General features: G+C 46.3%; 2 protein-coding genes across 5 annotated transcripts in view; both read left to right on the top strand.

The window, feature by feature from the left end:
• The first annotated feature begins 1,092 nt into the window (after positions 1-1,092).
• ATP5F1C (ATP synthase F1 subunit gamma) lies at positions 1,093-11,606 on the top strand. Of its 3 annotated transcripts, XM_028746478.2 has the most exons (10): positions 1,093-1,345; positions 2,578-2,612; positions 2,932-3,063; positions 5,671-5,875; positions 6,972-7,115; positions 7,383-7,447; positions 7,954-8,109; positions 9,320-9,416; positions 10,267-10,311; positions 11,457-11,606. In XM_028746478.2, the coding sequence occupies exons 1-9, from the start codon at positions 1,290-1,292 to the stop codon at positions 10,271-10,273; spliced, it is 897 nt and encodes a 298-aa protein (XP_028602311.1). In that variant the 5' UTR covers positions 1,093-1,289; the 3' UTR covers positions 10,274-10,311; positions 11,457-11,606. The 3 variants fall into 3 exon arrangements, with proteins under 3 accessions (XP_028602311.1, XP_028602314.1, XP_028602313.1); XM_028746480.2 differs by lacking the exon at positions 10,267-10,311 and having other exon boundaries at positions 1,094-1,345; XM_028746481.2 differs by lacking the exons at positions 10,267-10,311; positions 11,457-11,606 and having other exon boundaries at positions 9,320-9,420.
• A 6,852-nt stretch (positions 11,607-18,458) lies between these two features.
• Positions 18,459-27,479, top strand: part of TAF3 (TATA-box binding protein associated factor 3) — a 146,164-nt gene continuing 137,143 nt past the window's right edge. Inside the window, exons 1-2 of one of the 2 annotated variants that reach the window (XM_028747537.2) lie at positions 18,459-18,792; positions 26,866-27,108. In XM_028747537.2, coding sequence (XP_028603370.2) covers positions 18,627-18,792; positions 26,866-27,108 — 409 coding nt within the window. In that variant the 5' untranslated portion in view covers positions 18,459-18,626. The remainder of the gene's footprint in view (positions 18,793-26,865; positions 27,109-27,479) is intronic. The other variant, XM_028747536.2, reaches the window with a different exon arrangement.

Here is a 27,479-nt window from a genome sequence, read left to right as displayed (position 1 = left end):
AAGGGCCGGAAGCGGAAGTGACGAATATAACCAACCCTCATGTCCATAGAATGGGGGCGACGGAAATTATAGAGGAGTAGACAGACGCCGACTTCAGGTTCCAAATTCGGAAATAAGGGCGGCTGCAGCAAGAAAGACGCCAACACTTTCAGCAGTGGAAGCAGATGCGTTTTTTAAATATAATTTAATATTTAGTATTTTAAATGTAATTGTTATTGGGTGATGCACAGTCACACTCAGAGCCGACCCGTTGGAATAGAGGGTTTTCAATAGGGCCTGGCCTTGATACGGCTCAGTTGCACTGTTAAAGCAATTCTTATAATTATCCCTCTTTTTTTGCTAAAAGAAGTGGCAAACAGCTGATCTATATATCTATCAAATGTATTTAGTCTACATATCCTTCATATATACACACACACACATATATATATTATAGATTAGATATAGATGTGAAATATATTTTATATATTAAATATATTTCATTTTATATTAAATTTTATATTAAATACACTAGATCTATAGATGCGCAGTCTGGATGTCTATATAGATATATCTAACAAATGTTTTTAGTCTATGTGTATATATATATATATATATATATATATATATGTCTCATAGCTGTCAACGTTTCCCTTTTTTTAAGGGAAATTCCCTTATTCCGAATAGGATTCCTCGCAAGAAAAGGGAAAAGTTGACAGCTACGATATATATATAGACATACATATATATATTATATAGACTAAAAATATTTGATAGATATATCAAATGCCCATCTCTCTACCTATAGATCTAGTGTATTTAATCTATAATGTATTTATACACAAACACGTACCGTACGTACAATGTATTCAGATACTGAAATTTATTTATGGACCATCTCTATGGGATCACCTGGGAGGAAGGGCCGCTCTCGCCCCTCATCTCTATGGTCTACCCCGGCGCGGCATAAGAGGTTTAAACCGTAGAGTTCGGAAGAGGTAAAACCCGACCGGTTTGCCCTTGTGGCGGACCATAGAGACGAACGTAGAGCGAGGCTCCAAGTTCCGGCGCCCTTTTACCCGGAAGCTGTCCTTCCCCCTCGCCTGCCGTGGCCTTCTCCTCCTTACCATTCGCCCCGCGCCCGAGGTGGAGCTCTTGCGGCGCATGCGCGGTGGTGGCTCTCTGACCTTCAAGCCGCCGGGTCCGGGCGGGCAGCGCGCGAGGGAAGGAAGGGCCGCGTCTGGAAGAGAAGGAGAAGAAGGGAGGCCGCAGGCGGGGACGGAAGGAGACGAGGAAAGGCCGCTGCCGTCATGCTGTCCCGGGGAGCCGCCTTCGCCGCCGCCGCAGCCCTCTCGCAGCCGCAATGGTAGGTGAAGGCCCTTCTGCTCCGAGGGGGGTAATGAGAGAGGGCACTCTGCACATGCTCAGAGGTCCCACGAGCCACGATTGAAACCTGACCTGCTGCTGCTGCTGCTATTATTATTATTATTATTATTATTAGGCAGCAGATATGTCCCATTCAACCTCCAATATCTCCCCTCTCAAGGTTATAATTTTCTACATTTCAGGCTGCTAGTTGCATTTTCCCGTCAGAATGCAGAAAAAGAAAAAAGCAGCTGGTCTGTGAAGCTTAACCTGCATCCTCTTCTCTTCTTTTCTTTTCCTCTCCTCTCCACATCCTGGGAAGGGGCAGCGTTTTGAATTATCTTTCAATTGCTCCCCTCCCCCAGGCATTTTGCTGTTGCATTGCAATGCTTAACCTGCATTATTTCAGCCGCTTAACCTGCATTATTTCCACCTCCAGTCTAAGGAGTGTGTTGGGTTTTGCGGGGCAGGGGTGGTGCACCCGTAAATCTGCGCCAAATATCTCTTTTCCCTTTGCCCTCCTCCTGTCAAGGTTTCTGCCCAATCGTTTTGGCATGGGTTGTTCCCAGCTTGTTTTTCAGCCTCTTTGCTTTACTGTTTGTGGGTCTCCATAGTTTTCTACCTATAGCAAGTGGGCCCTGCAACAAAATGTTGCAGTGTGCAGTATTCCTAGTTCAGCGCTTCAGCTGTCCCACTCCCATAACAGCAAAGCACCAGTGCTTTGTGACTACTGAACATCAGGCTGCCTTTGGGGGATCCCCCCCCCCCATTTATATATTTTTGTACATCTGCCAACTTTGGGGCTCGCTCATGCCTGCTGGTATCTGCCTCTTATGCATAGATGAGGCTGTTTTGGTTGCAGAGAATGAATTCACTGTTGGCATATATATGAATATGATAAATATATACAGGCAACTCTCAGCTTACGCTGGGGTTAACATTCCAGGGATAGCAGCTAAAGCCAAAATCACGTATAGTCAAAAAACATTTGGTTCAGTGGCAGGTGGGATTGCCAAAGTCTTTCTCCCCAGATGCCTGCTGGCTTTATTATTATTATTATTATTATTGCCAAGTACCACCTGTGAATTTTTTTATTTATTTTTTTTGGGTACCTTCAGCAGTTCTTTAGGCCTTCGGATGTGCCTCTGAACCTAGAAAAACTGTGAATCACTGTTCTACCAGCGGGAAATAACATTTAAAAAAACGAAGTATCTGTTTTGTGTTTTTTTTCAGGGTCCAAGTCAGGAATATGGCAACTTTGAAAGACAGTAAGTATTCTGTTCTAAATGCATACCCTGAAATGTGAAAAACTACAGCAGAGAAGGTAAACCTGTGATCTTCTAGACCCTGTTCATCTCCTCCTCCTGTCAGCACAGACGATGGTCAGCGGTGATGAGAACTGTAGTCAAACATCTGGTTATTCATCCCTGCACTGGTAGATTTGGCTGCATAACACCAATGCTCTACAGATGGGTTGATTTTGACTTGTTACAGAGACCAGTGCTCAATTAGATCCTTTTTTAATGCTTCTTTTTCTCAGTGTCTCTTTGAAATCCTCCCTTTCTTCATTCACTCTCATCTGTGCAGTTACCCGGCGCTTAAAGTCCATCAAGAACATCCAGAAAATTACCAAGTCCATGAAGATGGTTGCCGCAGCAAAGTATTCCAGGGCAGAGAGAGAGTTAAAGCCTGCCAGAGTTTATGGAGTCGGGGCATTGGGTAAGCAAAGTTGCCTTTCTTGTGGCTGATCTTCAGGAATAGCCTTTAAATCATTGGGGGGGGGAGGCGGATTTGGGGGGTGGGAGGTGTGAGATTTTGATCAGCTCCTACCCATCTGGAGCTGATACAGGCTCGTCTTATCTTGAGCCCAAGCAGAGCGTAGTCACGCAATGAAAGGATAAGCAGTTAATGTGCTACATGATGAAGTTTATTTACAAGCTATGCTGAGAGCATACAGACATACATCTTGCCTCTGTGAGAGCAGAGAAGCAACTCCCTCTCTAACAAAGAAACAACAGGAAACTGAAAAACAGGAGACCAGTGTACGTCACATCCAGTCTCCCATTCCCGTGGGAACCCAACAGTAACTCTGACTGTGGAAGGTAAACATTGTCTTGTGACAAGCATTTGCCGCACAGTGAAGAAAGCAGAAACCAACAGGAGGGATAATTTTCTGACCTATAACTTTCTGATGAACTACTTCTAAGTAGACTTGCAAATCATCTTTAAAATTTGCATTAACTATGGACCATTGGAAACGATGATACGTTACGTTAGCTCAAAAGTTTGATGTTTCTCTAGATTTATAAAGCCCTGGTCCTTTAAAGCAGAGATAAAGAGCCTGTGGTCCTCCAGATGTTAAACTCCTTCCAGCCATAGCGAGCATGACCAGTGGGCAACATCTGGAGAGCCAAAGGTTCCCTACCTCCGTTCTTGTGTACTTTTATATACAGTCATACCTCGGGTTAAAGTAGCTTCGGGATGAATATTTTCAGGTTGCACTCTGTGGTAACCTGGAAGTAACGGAGCACGTTACTTCCAGGTTTCGCTGCTCACCCATGCGCAGACACTCAAAATGACGTCACACACTTGCGTGGAAGCGCCAAATCGCGACCCACGGATGCGGGTTGTGTTCACTTCTGGATGCGAACGGGGCTCCAGAACGAATCCCGTTCACATCCAGAGGTACCACTGTATTGCTTCACACATTCAGAGATGCCCTAAAGTGATTTACAATAATAAAATACAAAACTCATAAATAATTCAAGAAAATGATACAAATATAAAATACAGTATCAAGTTTTTTGTTTAAAAGAAAGTAATCTAAAGCAGCATTAAATACTTCTTGTTCTAAATAAATTCAATTGCCAAGCCAAATTCTACACCAAAAGAAACTGAATTCGGGAGCCTCTTTGCATATGTTGGATTGTTCCTAACAAAGCTGTTTGGGAACCCCCAGAACCGGGGAGTAGGGGATGACGTGGCAGGAGGGGAAATGAATTTGAAGTTATGTTGTGCAAGCGCCACCAAAGAATTTTGTTGGATACAAGCCATTGTAATTTTACATTGTTTAAAGTATTTCTGCTACAAGGGGGTTGATAAAAAACTATTCAAGATGTTGAACCACCTACCCCATCACTATTAGAAAAACCTCTGAGCCCCCTTTGGTTTTAAAGACTTTGCTAGGTATTGCTCACACACTCAAGGGCCTAAGAGAGCCAGTGTGGTGTAGTGGTTAAGAGCGGTAGTCTCATAATCTGGGGAACCGGGTTCGCGTCTCCGCTCCTCCACATGCAGCTGCTGGCTGACCTTGGGCCAGTCACACTTCTTTGAAGTCTCTCAGCCCCACTCACCTCACAGAGTGTTTGTTGTGGGGGAGGAAGGGAAAGGAGAATGTTAGCCACTTTTAGACTCCTTAAAGGGAGTGAAAGGCGGGATATCAAATCCAAACTCCTCTTCTTCTATCTAGATGGTCATGACTAGAAACTTGAGAGTGGCTTTTGTTGCTAAGATGAAAATTTCAGAACATTGTATTCTGTCATTGACATATTCTGTGCTTGTGCGGAAAATACCTTGCACTCTTTTTGTCCTTGATTGCCTATAGTGTCTCACTTGCTGTTACTAGGGGTGCAAAAGTCCTTTCATGCTGATGGAATAATAATAATAAAAATAATTTATTATTTATACCCCGCCCATCTGGCTGGGTTTTCCCAGCCACTCTGGGCAGCTTCCAACAAAAAATTAAAATACAATAGTCTATTAAACATTAAAAGCTTCCCTAAACAGGGCTGCCTTCAGGTGTCTTCTAAAAGTCTGGTAGTTGTTTTTCTCTTTGACGTCTGGTGGGAGGGCATTCCGCAGGGCGGGTGCCACTACCGAGAAGGCCCTCTGCCTGGTTCCCTGTCACAGCACGTAGGCTGTGACTTAATCGCAAATGGTGTGTGCTGCAGTTTTGCTAACTCAAACATTGGGTCGTCAACAAGCTTTCAAAATGCAGAAAAGTAAATCATGCTGAAGAAGCTCATAGTTTTTGTTGCTTGGTCTTGATCCGTCCTTTGGAATTGGATTAAGTAACAGAGGTGGTGGGGCAGTATTTCTTGTAGAAGTGGTTCTTATTGGAAGTACTGTAGTTCATAGAATCTTAGAGCTGGAAGGGACCCAAGGGTCATCTAGTCCAACCCCCCACTATGCAGGTACCTCAGCTAAAGCATCCATGACAGATGGCGGGAAGTAAGTAAGTTCTACCACGTATCATTTGATGCCGCTGTATTTCGATGGCTGCTAATGATGCCTGCTGTTGGCTGTGCCCCCTCTTCTCTTTACTAGCTCTTTATGAAAAAGCGGAAATCAAGGCCCCTGAGGACAAGAAGAAGTATCTTCTCATAGGGGTGTCTTCCGATCGTGGCCTCTGCGGTGCTATCCACACTTCTGTGGCTAAAAATATCAAGAGCCAAGTCACCGCCCTCACAGATGCGGGTAAAGAGGTCATGTTAGTCGGAATCGGTGACAAGCTGAGAGCCATACTTCAGAGGTAATGGGGAACAGCAGCCCTTTCCTTGAATTTGAACCTTTCTTTCCGCTGGTTAAAAGGTAAAGGGACCCCTGACCATTAGGTCCAGTCGTGACCGACTCTGGGGTTGTGGCGCTCATCTCACTTTAGTGGCCGAGGGAGCTGGCGTACAGCTTCCGGGTCATGTGGCCAGCATGACTAAGCTGCTTCTAGCGAACCAGAGCAGCGCACGGAAACACCATTTACCTTCCTGCCGGAGCGGTACCTATTTATCTACTTGCAGTGGTGTGCTTTCGAACTGCTAGGTTGGCAGGAGCTGGGACCGAGCAACAGGAGCTCACCCTATCGCAGGGATTCGAACCACCGACCTTCTGATCAGCTAGTCCTAGGCTCTGTGGTTTAACCCACAGCGCTACCCACATCCTTTTCCACTGGTAGTTTTGCATTAATCCCAAAGGCTGTAATGAGCTTCCTTCTGAGAAAGCTGTCTTAGGAGCAACTGAATCTGCTCAGAATTGTAATGTAAGGCAGTGATACTTACCCGAAGACTGCTGAGGGCGAGGTGATGTGTAGGATGCATTCGACAGGACCATAGGATCACTGCACCTACGCTTAAGGGCTAAGACTTAATTCCTCAGAAGCTGGATGGTTGAGGCAGGTTTAAGCCCCAGAATGTAGCGGATGGTGAAAAGGATGGAGGTGCTCAGTGGACTGGAATACAAAGAAAGAAGGGGAGGGGAGCTGGAGGAGGGAGACCTTGGTGGTGGTGCCAACACTGGGGGTTGCCCAGTCGGTGCCAACCTGTGACAGGACCTTTTCAGTGGTGAGTCCCCAGCTGCAGAATGCCGTCACTAGTGGGGAGCATCTATCTCCATCATCATCATTAACTTTCATTAGGTATTCGTAAACATTCCTGTCTATGCTGTCGTTTCAGTAAGGGAGAATCACACTAGCAATGGGTGCGGCCCTCATTAGCCGCTGCATTTATGGGCCAGGGGAAGTTTCTGGGCACTTCTCAAAACCAGCCCCGTGTAGAACACATAGCAGTTGGATAATAACTCAAGCATGTTTCACTGTGGCCAGGTCTACTTTACACGCGGGCTCGCTTTTGTTTTAGGACACACAGCAAGAACTTCTTGTTGAACTTCAAGGAAGTTGGGAGGAAGCCTCCCACCTTTGGAGATGCGTCAATCATTGCCTTGGAACTGCTGAATTCTGGATACGAATTTGATGAAGGGGCAGTCATCTATAATCGGTTCAGGTAAGAGAAAGCATAAATTCCATCATTTTCAAGGGGAATAAAAGAATTGGTTGGGGAGAGGTCAGTAGATTTGAATATAGTTTAGCGTTTTGATGTGGGTTTCTGCTTGGTGTCTGGAGGTTTCTGCTTGGTGGCTCCAAGTGCCACCAGGATAATAGAGGAAGTTCTGCATGCTGCTTAAGTGTGTCTGGATTTTAACATTTGGCAGGCAGGTCCTCTCAAGCCATGTCACTAAAACTGTTCAGCAGAGCTTTCTTTTTCTTTTAGGTCCGTCATCTCCTACAAGACAGATGAGAAACCCATCTATTCTCTTGAGACTGTTTCTGGTGCTGGTAAGTAGACTTTGGCTAGTTAGTGGAGTAAACAATTGAATTTTTAGGGGCATTTCCCCCTTGTGTGCTATTGCTTCTTATGCTGATTAAAGTTTGTGTTTCCATAAGTGCTTAACTGCAAAAGGCCAAACCATTGCCCTTATCTATCGCACTGTGGGTAGGAAGCAAAGAATTTTGGTCTAAAATTATCAATGCTGTATTTAGACACATTGTCATTACTACTACTACTATTATTACTATTGTATTCTTTGCCTCTTATTTTGCTTTTTAAAAGGCACAATTAGAGCTAACAGTGTGCAAGTGCCAGTTGAATTTTGTAAAATAGAAATTTCTTATAGCTGAAGAGCTAAGGAATTACTGTGTGTTTTTCTTTTTTTAAAAAAAAAAGCTGATTGCTAATCTACAGTGGTTTTGAAATTCCATCATATATGCGTTTGGCTTGCTATTGCTGTATCTGATAAATGTTAATTAATAAACCACCAATATTATTGTTCTTCATTTTTCAGAAAGCCTTAGTATCTATGATGATATTGATGCAGATGTCCTGCGAAACTATCAGGAATTTACACTGGCAAACATCATCTTCTACTCATTAAAGGAGTCTACTACTAGTGAGCAAAGTGCAAGGATGACTGCTATGGACAATGCCAGCAAGAATGCTTGTAAGGAACTCTCCATGCAGTTTACAGTGATAAGTTAGCAGCAAAAGCAGAAACTACCAAAATTTAGATAAGAGGCCCAGTGGAGAGCAGGCAAGATTCTGTTTTGTGGGGATGTTTAGGGAGGCAGGAGAGGATATATTATTTAATGATCTCCTTCCTAACTTGTGCTAGCAAGTTCCATATCCTTGCACAGTTCCAAACATCCCCCCTTTTAAATTACACAGCGGTTAGCTTGTTGCTGGCTCGTCTGAACCTCACTACTCAAGATTCCTGGTAAAATCCCTTCTAATCCCTCTTAAAAAGAATAGACATGAGAATCTGATTAAGTTTAATATAAAAGTAGTTTACTCACAGATTCATTCAGGTTCACAGATAGATCCCTGAAGGCAGACTTAGGTTACACAGGTATGTAACTATATAAACTGTCCCATATGGGAACTGGTTCCAAGTGACTGCGACTGAGCAGTCACTTCACCTAACATACAGAAACACAAAATGGAGGAGAAGAAGAAGAACAAAACAACATGGAGGAACGTCTGCTCTTCTGCCCAGAATAGGCTATACCCTCTTAAAGTCACATGCAGTGGAAGTCTGTCCCAGCTCAGGAGGAAACAGGAAGTTTTCTCCTGAGTGGTACAAAACATCCCCCAACATGTCCACTGTAAGAATGTTGTACTTGACTGCTATAAGTTTCACATCCCACATGTTTACATACCGGCTAGAATAGCTGCCTTTTAGTTAATTTGCTTTACAAAAGACCTTGGCTTTGTTAAGACAAGCCTACGGCTTCAGTCCTAGGCACACCTACTTGGGAGTAAGCGCCATTGAACTTAATAGGGCATGATTCTGAGCATTGTAGATAGGACTTCACTGCACTTGCCTGAGGACAGTGGCTAGAGTTCATTATAATTGAAAGCGATAACAGAAATTGTTATGGATAGAAAAGACAGTATACAAATTACCCTTGGCCCAGAAAGCAGCTGGTAGAATCCTTGATGCTGTACCCTTTCATATTCAGCGATTCGCAATATTTACAAAATTTCAAGTTTAAAGTAACTTAAGTCCTTGGTTCTGAGCAAGCAAGAAAGTAGATTATATAAAGTACTCAAAAGGCTCCCTTACTTAAAACCAGTGGGCAAAGTAAAATGGTTGAGTAGCTTAAGATTTATTGATACTTTTGTCATTGAACTTCTCCCGTCTCCCTTTCTAGCTGAGATGATTGACAAGCTGACTCTGACATTCAACCGCACCCGTCAAGCTGTCATCACCAAGGAGCTTATTGAGATCATCTCTGGCGCTGCTGCTCTGTAAGTATTGGCATACGAGTTTCCAACCATTGGGCCTTCTGTTCCGTGCGGTTGAATGGGGCAGCAAATTTTCCATTTGTGCTTTAAAAAAATCAGTGATCAGTGCATGGCACAGTTTGGCACCACCCCCTCCCCGTTAATTCCAAACATACAGCGGTGGTTGTTGGCTAATACGGGAGTTTTCTTGCAGGATATTGCTTTTCTCTGTGTCCTGCACCTGAGTTGATGCACATGTATTCTTTGGAAGGGTGCTTATTAAGGCTGCACACTTAACCACATTGCGTCCAAGTTCCCATTGTTAGGTCCAGGGTGGGGGAGGAAGAATGGAGAGGAACCCTGCTTGCCTTTGGCAAGACAACAAACAATAACAGAATGCAACAGCCTTCAGTGGTCTTTGCTCCCCAGCAACTTACATTCAGTGGTACGCCGCCTTTGAACACAGCGACTCCATGTAACCATTTATGGTTAATAATCATTAGTTTAGATGGCTGTCAGTGGCCGTCTCCATCTCTCATGGCAGTGAATTCCCTATGTCGGTTCTATGCTGACAAACTTTTCCCCCCTGAAAAGCTCAGTCTGCAGCTTTCCTTTGGATCAAGCCCTCTCCACAGAATGCAGAAGTGCATCCTCAGCATGCCTTGAAATCATGCAATTAAGCTGGAGAAAAATGGCATTTTGTATAATGGAAAGCAATTGTGACTTTAATCCATGTGTTAATCAGTATATCTCTTTAGTTGATCTGACTTCCAACAGTGTTTCTGCTATGCATTGCATGTTTTGCCTTAATTTACATTGCTAATTGCTTCACTGCATGTTTTTGTGTTGTTGTTTTTTACCATTCCACAACCAGGAAATAAGGGGTAATCAGAAAGTGAGGGTCGTCCAAAGTCAACAGGTAAAGTGGTGCTGCAAAATAGATGTTAAGGGTGGTGAAATAAAAAAAAAAATAGAATGTAGTTAAAGTACTTAGGATGTTTTTTCTAGAAGTGTTTGTTTATGAATGTCTGGTATTGCATGAATACTTGCATCCTGCAGAATTTTGCTTAAAATCAATCCACGCATTTGGCAGAAATGAAATCAAAGTGCAATGTTTTTCTAGACAACGCTAGAGAGATATGGTGGAAGGGTGTTCCTTGCTTGATACTATCTTTAACTGTGTAGCTTCAAATGTTCTGGAAATACTACACTGCAGTTGTACTTAAAATTCCACAGCAAGATGTTCAGTTGTCTCATCCTTGAGGTAGGATTATCAGTGGAGTTCAAAAAATCACCGGCTTGCAAATAATCGAAAGGCAGTTTCCTTCTTAAAGATAGTCTGGCCTCATCTCTCCCCAACTCATGAAGCCTGTGCTAAAGCGTCTGCAAAGTGGGAGTTTAGAAAATGCTTTGAGAAAACAAGCAGCAAAGTTTCTTGCGCTTAGGTCATGGCACTTAGGATGACCACGTTGCACAAAGGCAAAGGATTTCCTTCAGATCAGACTGGTCTTTGAAGTATAGGCATATCTGCTGGTATATTTCCACGGTTACTTTTTGTGGGTTACCTTTTGCAAAGGACTGTCACCCGATTCAAGAAACAGAAGTCAATTAAACACAAGCACTGATCTCTTAAATCTGTACACATTTTCATATGACAATAGCTTTGACGAAAACAACAACACATACTTTATGTCTCTTCTGAGATGATGCCTTACAAAAAAAATTTAGTTGCATAAACATTTCTATTAGCAATACCTTTATTGTACTGTACAATGCCTTATATACAGTTTAAAAGTTTCAATAGACAGAGATCAGTTTGATGTAAAGACTGCTTCTCTAGTTTAAATTACTTCTTAGGCCCATTGCATTCTATGGAATGTTTTACAGTGCTGTCGTGGTCTGTTTAGAATTTTAAAAATGAAACTTTTAAGAAAGAACTAACACAGCAAGGAGAAAATGAGTAACCGTTCAGGTTCTGCAGCAATTTAGCAATTAGCAAACAAAGCTGCCGATCCCGTCAGAGTGACATTCAAACTTCCCTTAATGCAATGTTTTTCTCTGTAGGTAAAGAAGAAAAGCTGTTCTGGCAAGCAGTTTATCCCGCTTCCTTTCTAGAGAGACGAAATTATTGGTCTGTCATTCTGTGAAGGATTTTCAGGCAAAGAATCCCAACTGTTTGTAAATCATATTATAATAAAGTCCTACATGAAAAGAGCTGGCATAGTTCTTTGGGTATGTGGAACTGGGGGTGGCTGGACTGCAATACAAGTAAACAACAGTGTCTTATGCTCTCAGCCAGCATGTCAATCTCATTAAAAACGTTCTTCAGACACCTTGAGAGAGAGAGAGAGAGACGGAGAGGGTGTGTGTGCAAAAGCCTCTTTGATGTAAATGAGAGCTATGCACAGTTATGGTAACATCCAAAATCTCCCCGTTGTAAGTTTGAAAAAAACTTAGTGAAATATTTTGGTGTTAAGGTATTACAGCTTCAGTCCTAAATTTGGTAACCTGAGTCTGCCCACCTGTCAGATCACCTGACGTCGCAATGAAGGTGGATGACCAAGCAACACTTTGCTTTTTTTGGTGAGGCTGGAGCATAAATCTTCTACAGATGAAGATTTTTGAAGCCGGCAATTCAGAGGAAGAATCGGGAAATCGATAAGCATGCTCTCAATCTGTTGCATAAAGAGGTTGGAGCTTTCGAACTCGGTGCTGCCTTCTGTTTGCATGCGGGGCTCTAGAGAAAACCGGCAGATTCTAAAAGTGTGGACTTCTTGATGCAAAGGAAGAATAGGGAGCATTTAAGCTTCAGATCAGGGATGCGGGTGGCGCTGTGGGTTAAACCTCAGCGCCTAGGACTTGCCGATCAGAAGCTTGGCGGTTTGAATCCCCGCCGTGGGGTGCGCTCCCGTCGTTCGGTCCCAGCGCCTGCCAACCTAGCAGTTCGAAAGCACCTCCAGGTGCAAGTAGATAAATAGGGACCGCTTACCAGCGGGAAGGTAAACGGCATTCCGTGTGCTGCACTGGCTCGCCAGATGCAGCTTGTCACGCTGGCCATGTGACCCAGAAGTGTCTGTGGACAACGCTGGCTCCCAGCCTATAGAGTGAGATGAGCGCACAACCCTAGAGTCTGGCAAGACTGGCCCGTACGGGCAGGGGTACCTTTACCTTTTAAGCTTCAGATCACATGATGGCAGGTGTGGGCAACGTGGCTGGTTTGCAGTCCAAGCCCTGAGACTTGCCGGGCTAAATTAGGGCTATGGGGGTAAAGGTTCTGCACTAGAACAGGAAGCGAAATCGTGTAACCTTCCAGATGTGGTTGGACTCCAACTCCCATCAGCCCCAGCCACCATGGCCAGTGATTGAGAATGATGGGAGTTATATTCATTCGACAATATCTGGAGGGCAACAGCTTCACCAGCCGTGCCCTAGGGTGAAGACAATGCAATAAGTAGGTTAGTTGTGCTCACACGCCTTCCTTATGTTCAATGTACACCTCAAACCACAGATTCTCACTGAATATTGGCATGGAAGCATGGGAACGACTATACGGATATAAAATTTGCAGCATGCTATGGTTTTAAGAGAAAATTATATGAAGATGTTATATAGATTGTATCTAACACCTAGTTGTTTAGTCGTGTCCGACTCTTCGTGACCCCATGGACCAGAGCACGCCAGGCACTCCTGTCTTCCACTGCCTCCCGCAGTTTGGTCAGGCTCATGTTGGTAGCTTCGAGAACACTGTCCAACCATCTCGTCCTCTGTCGCCCCCTTCTCCTTTCCCAACATCAGGGTCTTTTCCAGGGAGTCTTCTCTTCTCATGAAGTGGCCAAAGTATTGGAGCCTCAGCTTCACGATCTGTCCTTCCAGTGAGCACTCAGGGCTGATTTCCTTCAGAATGGATGCGTTTGATCTTGCAGTCCATGGGACTCTCAAGAGTCTCCCCCAGCGCCATAATTCAAAAGCATCATTTCTTTGGCGATCAGCCTTCTTTATGGTCCAGCTCTCACTTCCATACATCACTACTGGGAAAACCATAGCTAGCGGCATTTTATTCAAGCAGAAACCGGCTTCTGGTGCAAGTTGTCCCGGCTAGAGGTTGCTGCAAATGCATGCCCTGCAACATTTCTCGGATGAAAATGGGGACGTCAATAATAGTAATAATAATAATAATAGAAGAAGAAGAAAAGCCTAATAATAATAATAGAACAACAATTTTATTATTTACAGTGGTGCCTCGCAAGACGAAAAGAATCCGTTCCGCGATTCTCTTCGTCTAGCGTTTTTTTCGTCTTGCGAAGCAACCCTATTAGCAGCTAAGCGGATTAGCGCTATTAGCGGTTTAGCGGCTATTAAAGGCTTAGCGGCTTTGCTGCTAAAAGGCGCTTAGCGGCTTAGAAAAAGGGGGGGGGGGAGCAGGAAAAGACTTGCAAGACGTTTTCGTCTTGCGAAGCAAGCCCATAGGGAAAATCGTCTTGCGAAGCAACTCAAAAACAGAAAACCCTTTCGTCTAGCGGGTTTTCCGTCTTGCGAGGCATTCGTCTTGCGGGGCACCACTTTATACTCAACAACAATAATTTTATTATTTATACCCAACAACAATTTTATTATTTATACCCAATAAATATATATTATAAATATATAAATAGAAATATAATTCCTATATATGATAGGAATTTTGAGGTCTTAGATATATGGCAATGTTCATAAGCGTACCAACCAAGCACGTACATAGATCAGCACAGGAAGACCGACCTGGAACCATTTTGATTCCTAAACTGAGCAAATGTTTTCTCTGCAAGGTCAAAGTGGGAAACCTCCCATTGTCTCTTTCCTCACAAATCCTGTCACATTTAAGATATGAGTAGGGTGTGAGCCTGTGACCTGGCCCAGGGACTAAGTATTTATCACAACAAAAGACTGGCCAGGCTACCCAGGCAATCCAATCAAGTAACCTGCCAGACAGGAGATAAACAACAACAGGAGAAAAACATTCAAATTTCTGTTTTTAGACCTCCTTATCTGTTATGTATCTGAGGGGTGGGTCTTAGGTTACACCCCGTCTGTGATGTATGTATGATGTTTCTGGGGGTGGTCTTGATCTACAGAGTGGCAATTTCAAAAGTCTTTATAAGGCCTTGAGCGCCATTTTTCTGGGTTCCTCCTCTCGTGCAGGTGAGGGGAGCACCCTGTTTCTCAATATTCTCTGGTTGGCCTCTGTTATTCTCTCCTAACAATAGGGAACCTATGTAAGGACTATGTATGGGCTCTTGGATACCCCATAAGGCAAAAGGGCAATTTTTCTTTACAACACAACCAACAACAATTTTGTTATTTATACCCAACAAAAGCAACAATTTTATCATTCACATTTTATATTGTCTTTTATGCTCTTTTTTGTTGCATCAATTTTGTTGTTGTTTAGTCGTGTCCAACTCTTCATGACCCCATGGGCCAGAGTATGCCAGGCACTCCTGTCTTCGCTGCATCAATTAAGTGTTTTAAATTTGTTGTTAGCTGCCCTGAGCCTGGTTTTCTGAACTGGGAAGGGCGGGGTATAAATAAAAAATTATTATTTATTATTTATGTCCAGTAGCAACAACAATTTTATTATTTGTACCCTAGCCATCCACCTGGGCAGCTTCAAGCATATAGGAAATCATAACAAAACATTAAACATTAAAAACTTCCCAAAATGCTTTTATTTGGGGTTGCTGTCCCGTCTCTGCTGCGGATCAGTGGACTCCTTTGAATCTCATTGTGTCTTAAAAATGTAAAGGACCCCTGACAGTTAAGTCCAGTCGCGAACGACTCTGGGGTTGCGGCGCTCATCTTGCTTTACTGGCCGAGGGAGCCGACGTTTGTCCGCAGACAGTTTTTCCGGGTAATGTGGCCAGCAGGACTAAGTTGCTTCTGGCAAAACCAGAGCAGCGCACGGAAACGCCATTTACCTTCCCGCCGCAGTGGTACCTATTTATCTACTCGCACTGTGTGCTTTTGAACTGCTAGGTTGGCAGGAGCTGGGACTGAGCAACGGGAGCTCACTCCGTCGCGGAGATTCGAACCGCCAACCTTCCGATCGGCAAGCCCAAGAGGCTCAGTGGTTTAGACCACAGCGCCACCCGCATCCCCATTGTGCCTTAGGTCTATGTAAAGCACTACAAATTGTGACTCCTTAGACGCCTTTGACTGGACTTAACCATCCAGGGGTCTCTTTTTTTTAACCTTACGAATTGCAGGGGCTTGGGCTCGATGAACCTCAAGGTCCTTTCCAACTCTATGGATGCTGCTGTTGTCTGATCATAGCTAAGCTCTGGAACTCACTGACACAAGAGGCATTGATGGCCACCAATTTAGAATAATAGAATCACAGAATGGTAGGTCTTCCAGGACTCGCAGCCAAGATGGTCGTCAGGTATACCGATGACACCTTCTCACTTTAATATGGCTCAACCAGAGTACATTTATATACCAACTTTGGCTCCAAGAGCTCAAGGTGTTCTCCCCTCCTTGAGCTCCATGAAGCCTCCCAGCTTCATGGCAGGGTGGGGATTCGAACCCTGGTCTCCCAGGTCCTAGTCCAACACTCTAACCACTGCACCACATAGAACAATAGTACTGTACCTTTGCAGGTTACATAACATTCAGATGATATAAAACACGTCTTTGCAGCCCCAAAGCTAAAAGAAACAAAATGGCTTTTAATTACAAGAGCACAAGGAGAGTTTTAAAGGAGATTCTTCTCTTCCATATGCATGTGAGAGCAGCAAGCAGCAGCCACACTCACTGCTGGATAGTTTGGGCACTAAGAGGATCCAATTCCTTCTCTCTTGAAGAAGCAGCCTTAATTTTCCATGAAGGATTATATATATTTTTTCCTTTAATATTTAAAAAGGGGCAGAAGTTAGCCAAAACTCCCCCCTTCCTGCATTAGCTATCCATATCTGTCGGGAATTTGCTTTTTTACCATGCCAACTATAAAGCTGGGCATTTGTCCCATTTTAAAGCATGCTTGGACTGGAACAATTACCTTCTAGTCTGCATTACATTTTGAATCCAAGTTTAGGGCAAGCCTGGGAAAAATGTCATCTCTCACAATTGGGTTTTAATTGAGGACAGCAGCAGGCAAATTGATACTCTGAAGAGGCAATTAGTCCCATCTTGGCAACTCTCTTATAGCTGCCTCCGTAACAAATACCTAAGCTATCCATGGAGGTGATAAACCTGGGTTTAGGCCACTGGTTCCCACATGTTTGGGGGTACCACCCCCTTGGTTCCATAAACTCACCCCCAGTACACCCTACCCTATAAAAAACATCGTTGGCAAGTAGTTGGCAAGATCCACTTAGGAAGAGAACAATAAAATCCAAAACAGTAAAAACTAATTGCATATTTATTCAAAATCCAGTTAAAACTATTCAGGTTAATTAATTCAACAAAATTGATTAGTTTGATCCAGTGAAGCGAACTTTTTGAAGTCAAGATAGTCATTTACAACTCCAGTGCCCCTCTGCTTCTTACTCCTAGTTAATTCCACAGCACCCCACTAGTCTAGGTCATGGGTAGGCAAACTAAGGCCTGGGGGCCGGATCCGGCCCAATCGCCTTCTAAATCTGGCCTGCGGACGGTCCAGGAATCAGTGTGTTTTTACATGAGTAGAATGTGTCCTTTTATTTAAAATGCACCTCTGGGTTATTTGTGGGGCCTGCCTGGTGTTTTTACGCGAGTAGAATGTGTGCTTTTATTTAAAATGCATCTCTGGGTTATTTGTGGGGCATAGGAATTCATTCTCACCCCCCAAAAAAATATAGTCCTGCCCCCCACAAGGTCTGAGGGACAGTGGACCGGCCCCCTGTGGAAAAAGTTTGCTGACCCCTGGTAGGCTATACTACTTGGACCCTTGCATGGCTGAATACTCTTCCCTATAAAAGATACACTCCCTGCACATAGAAAATTAGCATATCAAGAAGGGTGCAAGCCTAGACTTAACTCCCGACATGCCATTTAAAAAAAAATGTAGAACGCCATTTTTAACGGGGGTAAGCATTCACTCCCAGCTGAAATGCTGCAGCCCAGACAGCAGTTTACAGAGCTCAGTGCTAAGGCCAGAAGGATAGACCAGCTTACCTGAGAGGTGAAAGGGAAACATTCTGATCCCAAACTGTTGTCATGGTCTGGCTAAATGCTGAGAAATGGTGGGAGGCACCAGCTGGCGAACCGCCAAGGGAAGAAGGTATGAAGAGGGAGGAGCAGAGACAGGTGTGTTGGCATAGTCTCAGATTACTTGGGAAGAACCCAGTGAAGATTTAGGCAGCTGTTGGAAGGCAGGGACCTTCAGCCTCTACATCTGCAAGTCCTACTGAGAAGAGTCGCCATGCTCCTTAGGCCTGGCACCCCTGGGCAGACCTCGTTTTAACTTCACTTACTCAGTGTGATTTCAAAAAAATTCCTTCCAGTAGCACCTTAAAGACCAACTAAGTTAGTTCTTGGTATGAGCTTTCGTGTGCATGCACACTTCTTCAGATACACTGCAATTTTTTTGTTTTGACTATGGCAGACCAACACGGCTACCTATCAGTGTGATTTATTACTGACACCTGTTATTCCCCCCCCATCCGTATAGTTAAAGCTATGGTTTTCCCAGTAGTGATGTATGGAAGTGAGAGCTGGACCACAAAGAAGGCTGATCGCGGAAGAATTGATTCTTTTGAATTATGGTGCTGGAGGAGACTCTTGAGAGTCCCATGGACTGCAAGAAGATCAAACCTCTCCATTCTGAAGGAAATCAGCCCTGAGTGCTCACTGGAAGGACAGATCCTGAAGCTGAGGCAGGACACGACTAAACGACTAAACAACAACAACAAGCCTTCGCCCGCCTCCTTCCCGCCGTCTTCCTCGAGTGAGGGAAGAAGAATAAGAAGAATAAGAGCCGCGGCGGCAGAAGAAGGAAAGCACATCTGCGTGTGACGTCACGCCTCCTCCTCCCTTCCGTCCTCCTGGATAGCCGAGGCCGGAGCGAATCGAGCGGCTCGCTCTCGCTGCTGGCTCTGGGCTCGGCCGGCGCGGTCTGCCCGGGCGACCCCAAGATGGCGGCGGCGTCTTCGTCGTCGCGGTGGGCGCTGGCGGCGGCGGCGTTAACGGCGGGACCCCGGGGGGCGTCGTCTGCTGCTGCTGCGGGGCTGTCGACGTCTCCGGCGTGAGGGAGAAGGCCATGGCTGCGGGGCCGTGAGGATGTGCGAGAGCTACTCGCGCTGGCTGCTGCGCGTGTCGACGGCGCAGGTGTGCCAGGCGCTGGGCTGGGACGCCGTGCAGCTCTCCGCCTGCGACCTCCTCACCGACGTCCTCCAGAGGTACCTGCACTCGCTGGGCCGAGGCTGCCGGCGCTACTGCGAGCTCTGTGAGTAACGGTCGCGGGGGGGGGGAGGGGCGCGAGGGGGTCGCCATGGCGACGGGACTGTCAAGGGGGAGGGAGGGAGGAAGGAATGGGGGCGCACGTGAGGTGATCCTAGGGGAGGGGGCCGTGGGGCTGCAGCGGATATGGGGGGACGTGGCTGTGGGGTTGGCGTGGAGGCGACGCGACGTGGAAATGGGGCTGGAGCGGATATGGGGTGGGGGGAGTGTGGGGGCAGAGGAGGGCCTTAGGGTTATCATAGTGGCACGGGGTAGCTGTGGGGCTGGAGTTAGGTAGGGGGAGCGTGGGGTTGGCATGACGTGGCTTTGGGACTGGAGCAAATATTTGGGGGACGTGGAGTTTGTGTGGGCATAGAGGTGTCAGGATGCAGCCATGGGGCTGGAGCGGATATGTGTGGGGCGTGGGGTAGTTGTAATGTGCTAGAATAGATGGGGGGAGCATGGGGTTGGCACACCATGGCTTTGGGGCTGGAGCGGATATTTGGGGGATGTGGCTGTGGGTTTGGCGTGGAGGTGTCATGACGTGGCAGTGGGGCTGAAGCGGATATGGGGTGTGTGGGGCTGTCGTAGTGTGAGGGGCAGAAGAGGGCCTTGGGGTTATCATAGTGGCACGGAGTAGCTGTGGGGCTGCAGTTAGGTAGGGGGAGCGTGGGGCTGACACGACATGGCTTTGGGACTCGAATGGATATGGGGTGGGCATAGAGGTGTCAGGAAATCGGCCATGGGGCTGGAGCGGATATGGGGTGTGTGGGGTTGTCATAGTGTGAGGGGCAGAGGAGGGCCTTGGGGTTATCATAGTGGCACGGTGTAGATGTGGGGCTGGAGTTAGGTAGGTGGAGCATGGGGCTGGCACAACGTGGCTTTGGGGCTGGAGCAGATATTTGGGGGACGTGGAGATGGGGTGGGCATAGAGGTGTCAGGATGCAGCCATGGGACTGGAGGGCACTTCTTTTAAATTGCTTTTAATTTGTTTGTTTTTTTTAGTTTTTTAACTGTTTTCAGTTATGTCCTTTTAAAATGTGTTGGGGGGTTATTGGGTTGTTGTTGTTTTGGTTATGTATTTTGTGGTTTTTTATACTGATTTTATTCTGTAAACTGCCCTGAAACCTGCAGGTATAGGGTGGAATATAAATTCAATAATAATAATAAATATGGGGGGGCAGGGAGGGGGGTTGTTGCATTATGGGAGGCAGAGGAGGGCTGTGGGGTTTGCTGTTCATTTATTTACTTACTGAATTTCTACACCGCCCTTCATCCGAGAATCACAGGGCCGTCTACAGTATAAAAACCGCAAAAGGCACACCACAGTGACAAACAAACACACAGTTTTAAAGGCTGTAGATTGTTTCATCAGCCAAAAGCCTGGGAGAAGACGAATGTTTTTGCGAGCTTCCCTGGGGAGACACCCCCCCCCCAAGTTGGTTGTTATAGTGGTGGCATGATATGGCCATGGGACTTCAGTCGATTGGGGGGCATATGGTGTTCTGGAGAGCGAGGTGACTAGAGTAGTGGACACTGGTGTACCATGGAGTTGTTATGGTAAGACGTGGGTGGGTGGGGAGGACCATAAGATTGTCATAGTAAGAGAGTGATGCCTAGGTGGGTTGTTGTCACTTGACTAATATTGAATGTGGGGGGGGAGTAGGATCGCTACGTGGTTGTCTGTGGAGGTGGCACATGGGTCTGTCAAGCTCATGGAGTGAAGGGCTGGAGTTGTCTTACATAAGAACATATAAAGAGGTGGCTGGATCAGGCCAGTGACCCATCTAGTCCAGCATCCTGCTCTCACAGTGGCCAACCAGGTGCCTACCAGAAGGGGGGAAAGGGGTTGTTATAAAGATGACAGAGAAGGGGTGTAGTTATGCATTCCTGGACTAGCATTTATTTCACACTGTAGCATTTATTTAGCCCTGCGTAATTCTCAAAGTACTTAACAAACATTATGTTGGCATTCTTTACAAGAGTCCTTTATGGTACCACTGTATGATTATCTCAGTATTGCAGGAGTGGAGGTGAGGCTGAAAACAGCAGCCTACTTAAGTTCACGTGTGCTGCATCCACAAGCATGACGAAAGAGAAGTAAATCCTGTGGAATTAAGAGGGACTTCATCGCAGGAAGACGTGTGTAAGATTAGAGACTCCACGAGTTTGTGGCTGAGGGAAGATTCCACATTTCAGGCTCTTATTTTTTTATTTTGAAATTTCAGTGCCACCTACCACATCGGTCCTGTATACATAATTTTTAGATGTAATATCAGCATTAAGATAAATCAGATCAAAAATAAGAATGCCGCTGATAATCCAGGGCAAAATTAAAATCTAACAATCTTCTGGAATCACATGGGTGAAGGCCTGAAAATATATATTTTTAGTAGGTGCTGAAATGTCATGAGGGTTGGTGCCTGCCTGAGATCAGATAGGAGGTCGTTCCATAAAGAGGGTGCCACCGCAGAAAAAGACCTCCACCTGGCCACTGCCAATTGAACCTCTACTAGCAGGTGTGGGAGTCCTCTGGCCTGCAGAGCTCATGAGGTTTACCAAGCCTCAGTGACTGGCTTACCAAACAGTGCTAGAAATTAGCCAGGTGGCAGGCCCATTTTGCAACTGGTGTGGGTCCGATTGCAACCACGTGGGGATCTCTGGATGCCAGTTCTGGCGACTGAGGAAAGCAAAATGTCACTTAGAGAAGGATCTGAAATATTTCCCCTGAAGCTTGAATTTGTTTTATTCTGGATTGTTTTATTTGGTATTTTAATGTGTTGTAAACCACTTTTGAGATTTGTTCTTTAAAGTATAAAGTGGTATAGAAATGAAATGAAAAGAAGAAGAAGAAGAATAAACTCCATTGCAAAATAATTATAATATGCGCCTAGATGTTCCATTGCTGCAAACATAACCTAGATTTAAAGCGCCATTTGGCAATTAGATTATATATCTGAGTTTCTAACACTGTTACCAAGCCATCTGCGGCAACACATGAGCAGTAGGAAACCCCAGTATGGCCCACCTGCCATATTTTGTAAGTACCTGCAGCTTCTAGAACCACTTTGCAGGCATAGAATGTATTACAGTAGCCCAATCTTGAGTTTATCAATGCATGATGTTACAGTGGCCAGGCTCTCCTTTACCTCTTTAGTTGCGTTTTTGGGTATGGAGTTCAGTTTTCACAGAGGGGGCAGATAGGAAAGTGGTGCTAAAGGTAATTGATAGGGTTATATTCTCCGTAAGTGGTGGATCAAAGACTGGGGCTTCTCATGGCCTAGTATCCAGTTTCCCTTTTTGCTCCCTATTTGGGAATTATGGTTGAAGGGGAGAGAAGAGATGAGGATTCCGTTAGATGAAGGAGAAAATGGGTGCATTTAATGTTGGAACAGGGTTGACTGAGGTCAGCCTAAATACTAGATAGCTCCAAAGCAGCAAGTGAGCCGGCAGAAAGAAGTCTGGGTAGAAATATTGGTGGCACAGCAGCCTTCTACTCTGCCTGCTTGTTTGTTTGTCTTGAAGGAGGTAATCGTGTAAGAGGGGCACAGATTTAATTGCCGTGGGGAACATTATTTTCCTTTCTGGAAATAGCAGTGCTGGGCATGACAGGGATTGGTTCCTATTCTCTTCTCCAGTCTGGAGGGGTGTATGGAGACTTACTCTCTTTTTAAATATAATTTTGTTTATAATTTTCATTTATATAAATCAGAACAATTATTTAACCATAACTTTAACATTTCCAACTTCGACTCCCTTCCTCCTCTTTCTGCGGTTGTTTACATTCATTTTCATCCTTTCCTGCATGCTCCAAATTTTCTTAACTTATTCTTTTACTCGTCTATTCTCTCATACAGTCTTGAAACTGCAGGTTTTTACAATAATCCTGTCAGTGTCTTGATCTGTTTACAGTTTATTTGTATATACTCAATAAACCATTTCCATTCCTTTCTAAAAAAAATTGTTATCTTGATTTCTTACGCTTTTGGTAAGTTTCGCCATTTCTGCATACAGTGGTGCCTCGCAAGACGAAATTAATTCGTTCCGTGAGTTTTGTCGTCTTGCGATTTTTTTCGTCTTGCGAAGCACGGTGTCGGAAAAGTTTTGGAAAAGCTTCAGAAATCACCAAAGTCTTCAAAAACCTCAAAAAAGGCTACCACACCGCGTGCAATGAGTTGCTCCTCGAAGTCAAGTCGCAACTGTATTAACGGTGTTAAGAAAAAGGAAACAAACTTGCAAGCCCATAGGGAAAATCGTCTTGCGAAGCAGCTCAAAAAACAAAAAAACCCTTTCGTCTTGCGAGTTTTCCGTCTTGCGAGGTACCACTGTACTCCATTAGTTTCCGTAACCATTCTTCCCTTATTGGGACCTATGGAGAGTTATTCCCGGTTGATTGGACTTTGGATATGAGGTTGGTGGAGGCAGTCAGGGTTTGGCCAAGTACACAATTTGACTGCCTGTCATTGCCAGCCAGTGTGGTGTAATGGTTAGCATGTTGGACTGTGACTTGGGAGATCAGGGTTCGGATCCTTACTCAGCCATGAAACTCCCTGGGTGGTCTTGGGCCAGTCACTGTCTTCTCTCACAGGGTTGTTGTGAGGATAAAAGGAGGAGAGGAGAACCACCTTGAGCTGCTTGGGAGAAAAGGTTGTATATAACAGTGTTTCCCAACCGGTGTTCCGCGGCACACTAATGTGCCGCGAGACCTTGCCTGGTGTGCCGTGGGAGGGAGGCGGGCGAGTCGGGCGGCGAGAGGCGGGGCGGCGGCGGCGAGGATCCGCGTCGAGCCGGGGGCGGCTCCGCGGTGGTGGTGCCGAGGTTTCTCTCTCCATTCTCCCCTCTCACACACACACACACAGGAAATAACACAGGATCAGCTGACAGGACCTGGCCAATGGGGCGGCGGCGGGGCAGCACGCGCAAAAGGGAGGAGCGCGAGACAGCGGACGAGGAGGAGGCCGGCATGTCCGGGCAGCAGCAGCAACAACAGCAGCAGCAACTCCCGGCGACGGCTCCTCAAGCCCCGGGCAACCCTACTCCCTCACTGGCCTCGGCCGCCCTCCTGCTCCACCCGCCGCCGCCTCCCCCACCGCCGCCGGCCACCTCGGCCCCGCCGCCGCCCCCTCCTCCGCCCGCTATCGCCACCACCACCACAACAGCCGCCGCCGCCTCAGCTGGGCCCATGCCTGCTGAAAGCGGCAGCAGCAGCAGCGCCCCGGCGCCCTTCCCTCACGGCGGCGACCCGGCCCTCCTGGTTCGGGAGGCGGGCGCGAAAGCCCCACCCCTCGGCGCTCGCCAGCTCCGCGCGCGTCCTTGCCTGGGCGAAGGTGCTTCTTGGACGGTAGGCTGCGGCGACCAAAGACCCCGGCGGCTGGCAGGAGGAAGCGGAGGAGGAGCGGGAGGCTGACCCCGAACTCGTGGGAGGAGGCGAGAGAGAGAAGGCGCTTGGGCAGCCACCCCAAGCCGGCACACGCGGGCGCCCCTTTGGAGCTGCCCACCTGAGCGCACGGGACAGGAGCGGCGATTTGATTCGCGCCAGGCCACGCTTGCTGCGGAGGGAGGAGGAGAGCGGCGCCTTCCAGCCTCGTCTCGCTTCGTGACAGCACCGACCGAGCCTGAGAGGGAGCAGATCCGAGGGGGATCTCCCCCACCCAGCCACCCCCTCGCCGCCCGCCCTGCTCCTGTCGTGGCAGCTGACGAGCCGACTCGCCCTGACCTGCGGGGTCCCCCACGCCGCCTCCGCTCACGGCGGCGACCCGGCCCTGAACGAGCAGGAGAAGGAGCTCAAGCGGCGCCTCAAGCGGCTCTACCCGGCCGTGGACGAGCAGGAGGAGGAGTTGGAGGAGTCCCTCAGTCCCTCGCTTTGCTGCCTCCTCCTCCCCCACCCCCAAAGCTTGGAGGTTCCCCGGCAAGGGGGAGGGGGAAAAATTGAAACTTACACTTTCATGTGTCCCTCCCGGCGTGACGCTGCGCGCTGACGTCACGGGGCTGTAATGGTGGTGTGCCTCGAGATTTTTTTCATCAATCAAGTGTGCCTTTGCCCAAAAAAGGTTGGGAAACACTGGTATATAAATGCAATAAACACAAACACAAATATTTGTGGGCCTTTTGTAATTGAGATGGGTGGAATAAATGTTGCAACTGTCAACTACTGTCGGGAATGGATGGGGTGCCCTCTGGTGGTGGATCTGGAGATTAACAAGGCAGTAGTGCATGTTTAGTTACGAAGAGTCGGACGTGACTAAACAACTAAACAACAACAAGTGCATGTTTAATGAATGAAGAGGATCATAGAGTTGGAAGGGACCCGGAGGTTCATTTCATTGGGATAACTTGTAGCATTCGGATTGTTAGAACAGATGCCATGTTTAAGAAGGAAGCAGGTTAAATAGGATTCTTAATGGACTTGGGTTATCACAGGGAAAGCAGTGCTCCCAAGAGACATACAGGTGGGTATACATGAACATAGAACGGTATGAAGTTACGGACGCAAAATAAACGGCTCATTGTAGAAATAAGTACCAATTCAGTTGATGTAGGTTGAGGGAATAAATCTATAATGACAGTATTGGGCTAAGTCAGGGGTCTGCAACCCGCGGCTCCGGAGCCGCATGTGGCTCTTTTACATCTTTGCCGCGGCTCTGGGGCGGATATTAGCGAGGAGAGGAGGCGCATTGTGCGCCCCGACACTCCTCACTGTGGCGGGCGCTGTACTGGCTGTGACGTCGCATGGGGGCGGTGCGTGCATTAGTCACGCACCGTCCCGACGTCACCTTCCCGCCCACTGTCAGATCGCGGCTCCGGAGATATATTTGTTTTAAATGTTGCAATGGTTTTGCGGCTCCCAGTTGTTGTTTTTTCTTCGGAAACGGGTCCAAGTGGCTCTTTTTGTCTTAAAGGTTGCAGACCCCTGGGCTAAGTGCACTAAGAATGTAAAAAGCAGATCCTTATGTTCTTCTAAGGACAGTTCATCTCTCCCAGGGATCGTGGAGATCTTGAACTGTTGCCTGGCCCAAATCAGTAGTTCTGTAACTTCTCATGGAGCACCACAACAGGGGGCCCATCCCTTGCTGCCCCTGTCCTCCACCATCCACATGTCGAGGGGAAGGCCTGACAAGGGGAGTCTCCTCTGCTTTTCTAGGCTCCCCACCTTGATTTCGTACCCTCATCATTCAGAGCTCTAAACTGGGGTATGTGGGTAATGTGCCTAGAGTAGACCTCTCCCTTTCAGACCTTCCCCTAACACTAGGGAAATGGGACTAGCAGAGGATGTGATGGTACTCCATACAGATGGTCCAAATAAAACTAGTGTCTGCGGTGGTGGTGGTGGGGAACTAACAAGGGTAAACTGTTCATATTTATATGGCTGCACAATAATGTATATACTTTCAGCTGCTAAAAAGGTGACTGTCTGAGGAGTCATGCCTGTTTACATGAGCCTAAGACACCTGCTGCCACATGGACACCTCGTTGTCTTTAAACGCTACCACATGGTGAAATACATATTTTTATATCCCTGCAACCAAATGGGTTTCCCAGAGGGGCTCCCTTGTGGAGGTCGTGTTGATGGTGATGGAGGAATGCATTGGAATTAAAAGAGACAGGAAGTCTTCCAGGTCCCTGCCCGTCCCCTTCTGTTCCCCACAAATTATCATGAGGCATCACTTTTCTGAATCTACACATAGGTTGAGCCACTGGCATGCTGACTTGCTCCTATAATTCTTGGCCACTTGAGTTTGACTCACCATCATGTATGGATATAAATTCTTCCAACGTCGCTGTAGCCTTGTGTGCATATATTTTTAAAGTCTGAACCAGAAGTAGAAACAAATATTTCCAATGCTAGTAGTGCAGTCTCAGGTGTTTGGAACCTAAAGAACCCTGTGAAAAAGTGTTGATATTCCTAGTTGCCAGAATCAGGTTTTTGGACACCCAGGCAATGAGGCAGCTGGGACTTTTCTTGACAGTGGTTTGCTGCTTTTCCTTTTGAAGCTACTAAATCAACATATTTCATATGCACTTGCAATGTTTGCTTTCAAAACCTTTCTTGATTCCTTTTTTTCCTTTTCTTTTTTAACAGATGGCCGGACAGATCCAATTTTGGAGGATGTAGGTGAAGCCTTCAATCTTATGGGGGTCAACCTGCATGAGCTGGAAGATTACATACTCAATATTGAGCCAGTCACTTTTGCGCATCAAATCCCCTTATACCCTGTCAGCAAGAATAATGTCCTGCAGTTCCCCCAGCCTGGAAGCAAAGATGCAGAAGAGAGGAAAGAGTATATTCCTGATTACATGCCACCCATTGTCTCTTCTCAAGAAGGTGAGAAATTAATAATTTCTTTGCTTTGTTTTTATCTGCTTGTTTTTGAGCAGTAATGCCTGCTCGCTTGCATTTCAGGAAGCCTGGAGTCTGCTACCTTCTGTTTCGCATCGTGAGGATATGTTACAGCTAGCAGCAGAATTGAGTGTTGCAATAATGTGTAGTGACAGGCAGCACATTTTGCTATTCAGGTTTACCATGGTAGTTCCACTGGCTTCATTGACAAATGGCTCAAAGAGCTGCCATTGTAGGAAATGGAGCTGGGTTAGAATCACTGCTCAGCCCTGTTAGGTTTGGGGCAATTCACTAATTTCCCAGCATCAGTTTCCCAGATAAAAGTTGTGAAGAACCTGAATTAAAAACATTGTAGG

Source organism: Podarcis muralis, chromosome 10 (assembly GCF_964188315.1).
Source record: "Podarcis muralis chromosome 10, rPodMur119.hap1.1, whole genome shotgun sequence".
NCBI classification, from domain to species: domain Eukaryota; kingdom Metazoa; phylum Chordata; class Lepidosauria; order Squamata; family Lacertidae; genus Podarcis; species Podarcis muralis.
This window is presented reverse-complemented; position numbering and strand designations above follow the sequence as displayed.